General features: G+C 57.1%; 1 protein-coding gene across 1 annotated transcript in view; it reads right to left on the reverse strand.

Annotated features, from left to right (window-relative positions):
• Nucleotides 1-2,350, reverse strand: part of RNPEP (arginyl aminopeptidase) — an 8,577-nt gene extending 6,227 nt beyond the window's left edge. The window contains exon 1 of the mRNA XM_025044528.1: nucleotides 2,248-2,350. Within this exon, the coding sequence (XP_024900296.1) occupies nucleotides 2,248-2,278 (31 nt within the window). The 5' untranslated portion in view covers nucleotides 2,279-2,350. The remainder of the gene's footprint in view (nucleotides 1-2,247) is intronic.
• Between the last annotated feature and the right edge of the window lie 9 nt (nucleotides 2,351-2,359).

Raw genomic sequence — 2,359 nt, forward strand, 5'->3', positions numbered from 1 at the left:
CCCGGGGCGCCCAGGCGCGGAGAGGCCGCCTGCGAGGGCAGGTGCAAGGAGCGCCGCACCCAGGGGCACTGCGGGCCTATTTGTAAGAGGCTCAAGCAAGGCCCGCATAGGGACGTTGGGGTTTTCTTTGCTTAAGTTTTTACTTTCGCATGTATGCGAAAAACGTAACAAGCCTGTTTTCAAGCGTAAAGCGGAGAAACGGGACAGCACCGGTTCGGCCGGGGGGCGGGGTCACCAGTCATGCGCAGAAACGCAGTCTGACCTTGTGACCCGCCGCCCGATTTCGCTGTGAACCTACGCCCGCGCTAAAACAGCGTCCGCTTTTTAAAAAACTAAAACCCAGAGCCCGGTCTAGTGAGGAGAAAACCAGCAGGTCAGTCCCGAGAGAAGGGCATCCTGCAATACAAGGGCCAGCACACCTCGGGCTGCCGCAGGCGCCGGAAACAAGGAAAGGCTGGGACAGTCTCAGCCGAGAGCGGCCCGCGGAGGCAGGAGCGCCGAGCGCACCGCGCGCTTTCCCGACGGGCTCCAGAACAGAAGATGCTAAGTGAAGGGTAAAGAGGTTCGAAAGGACGAGGGACGCGGCTCCAGGCATCAGGACCGGCGCGCTGAGTTTCACAAACAAGGCTGGTCGGGGGAACTGCGTGTGTGGAGAAGGAAACTCCATACTACGCATTCAGTTTTCCTGCATATTTAAACTGTTTTTTGAAACATAACTCTTATTAATGAAAAAAAAAAATAAAGTACAGAGAATGACAGCAGGGCCACCAGAGCATCGCCAGGTAGCAGGTGCGCGTGCAGACAGCTCGCTGAACGTCTCAAACGCCGACCAGTGCCCGGCACGTCAGGCCCCGCCGCGACCCCTCACCCGCCACGTCTGCGCGTTGGTTTCTAACGGCATGAGCGAGGAGCGTGAAGGAGCAGGCGGTCCCCGAGCTACAGAAAGAGTCGGAAGTCCAGGAGACCAGGACCTCCAGGGACTCAGGGGGACCTCGCCGGGATGGCGGCAGCGAGAAGGAATAAATACACGTGCCATCGGCTGGGAACCTTCACGGTGCAAAGACAGTTCTTTGCGAGCGCGGATCTCTGCTGTCGTGTCTTAAATAAAAGCTGTTGAGTTCCGATACTTAATTTTCGGGGCCACTTTGAGGAGGCAGATTCGGGGAGACTGAATTTGTCCAGCTACCTTGTTTAATTTCTAGTTCCTGCCGGGAGCCAGGAACCAGCACATAAAGGAGCAACCGCACACGCTTCCAGATGTCACTGTCCTTAGGGGCCCTGGGTTTCTCCTTTGCCCTGGAGATCAGTTTGCACTGCTTTGGACTTTCGTTTTTGAAACCAGTTCTAACATAAGTTCATTAATTCAAGTGGCGAAAGACAGAAGCAGAACGGCCCTTTGAGCCAGCTCCGAGAGCAGGAGAGGGGACTGCTAGTCACGAACCCACTTCGGTGGCAGGCCAGCAGCCTCCCATGACACCTGGAACCCGCCCACCTCAGAAGGGACTCCTGCCACAGTCTGAGGACTCTCCACAGGGGTTTCCTGACTTACTGACGACCGCCACATAACCTTCTATCTGTCCTCTCATTGCCAATATTCGCCCCCCCCCCATTTAAGGCTGCGGACTCAACACGTGAGAAGGCCATGTTATTATAAAGCCTAGTATTCTAATTCTAGTTCTGACTTTTAATGAAACTCCTTTGCTAATCAAATCCCAGACTTCACAGAAGGGAACAAAAACAATTATCTGAGCTCAGAGCTGTTCAGCCTGCGGCAAGACAAGGGGACACGAAAGGCCCGGGTCAGCATCGGGGTAACCCACCGGCCACCACGCGGCAGAAATCAATTACCAGAGACCTGGGCCCCAAAGCCCAGGGGCGACACTAACTCCAATCTACCGATATTTCGTTATCCAGAAAGCTGCAGAGGACAACGTTTCCTCCTCTCGCAGAAAAGGACTCAGACACGCGATGTCCTGGAGGGACTGAGAGGGACTGAGGGGTAACCCAGACAGGTCACTGCAATCGCAGGGAGGCCAGAGGGACACAGAAGATGGTGTCTGGCTGGGAGGCTGAAACTGCCAGGAGCCGAGAGAAACCAGGGTGGCCTACCTGGAGGAAGAAGGTAGGTGGAGACGCTGTGGAGCACGGAAGCCTCAGGCTAGCGCGACAAGAAGTAGGAATCTCCTTCCTTCCCTCTGCCGGGGCACCTGGACCCCTGGGGGACCCCGGGGGACCCAGCACACTCACCGCGGGCCGCGCCGACGCGGTAGGCGATCATCGCCTGGAAGCGCTGCCCCGCAGGTCGCGGCTGCGGGAAGCACAGGCACAGCGCGCGAAGGGCCGCGTGTGGAAGCGCGCA

Source organism: Pteropus alecto, unplaced genomic scaffold (assembly GCF_000325575.1).
Source record: "Pteropus alecto unplaced genomic scaffold, ASM32557v1 scaffold90, whole genome shotgun sequence".
NCBI lineage: Eukaryota > Metazoa > Chordata > Mammalia > Chiroptera > Pteropodidae > Pteropus > Pteropus alecto.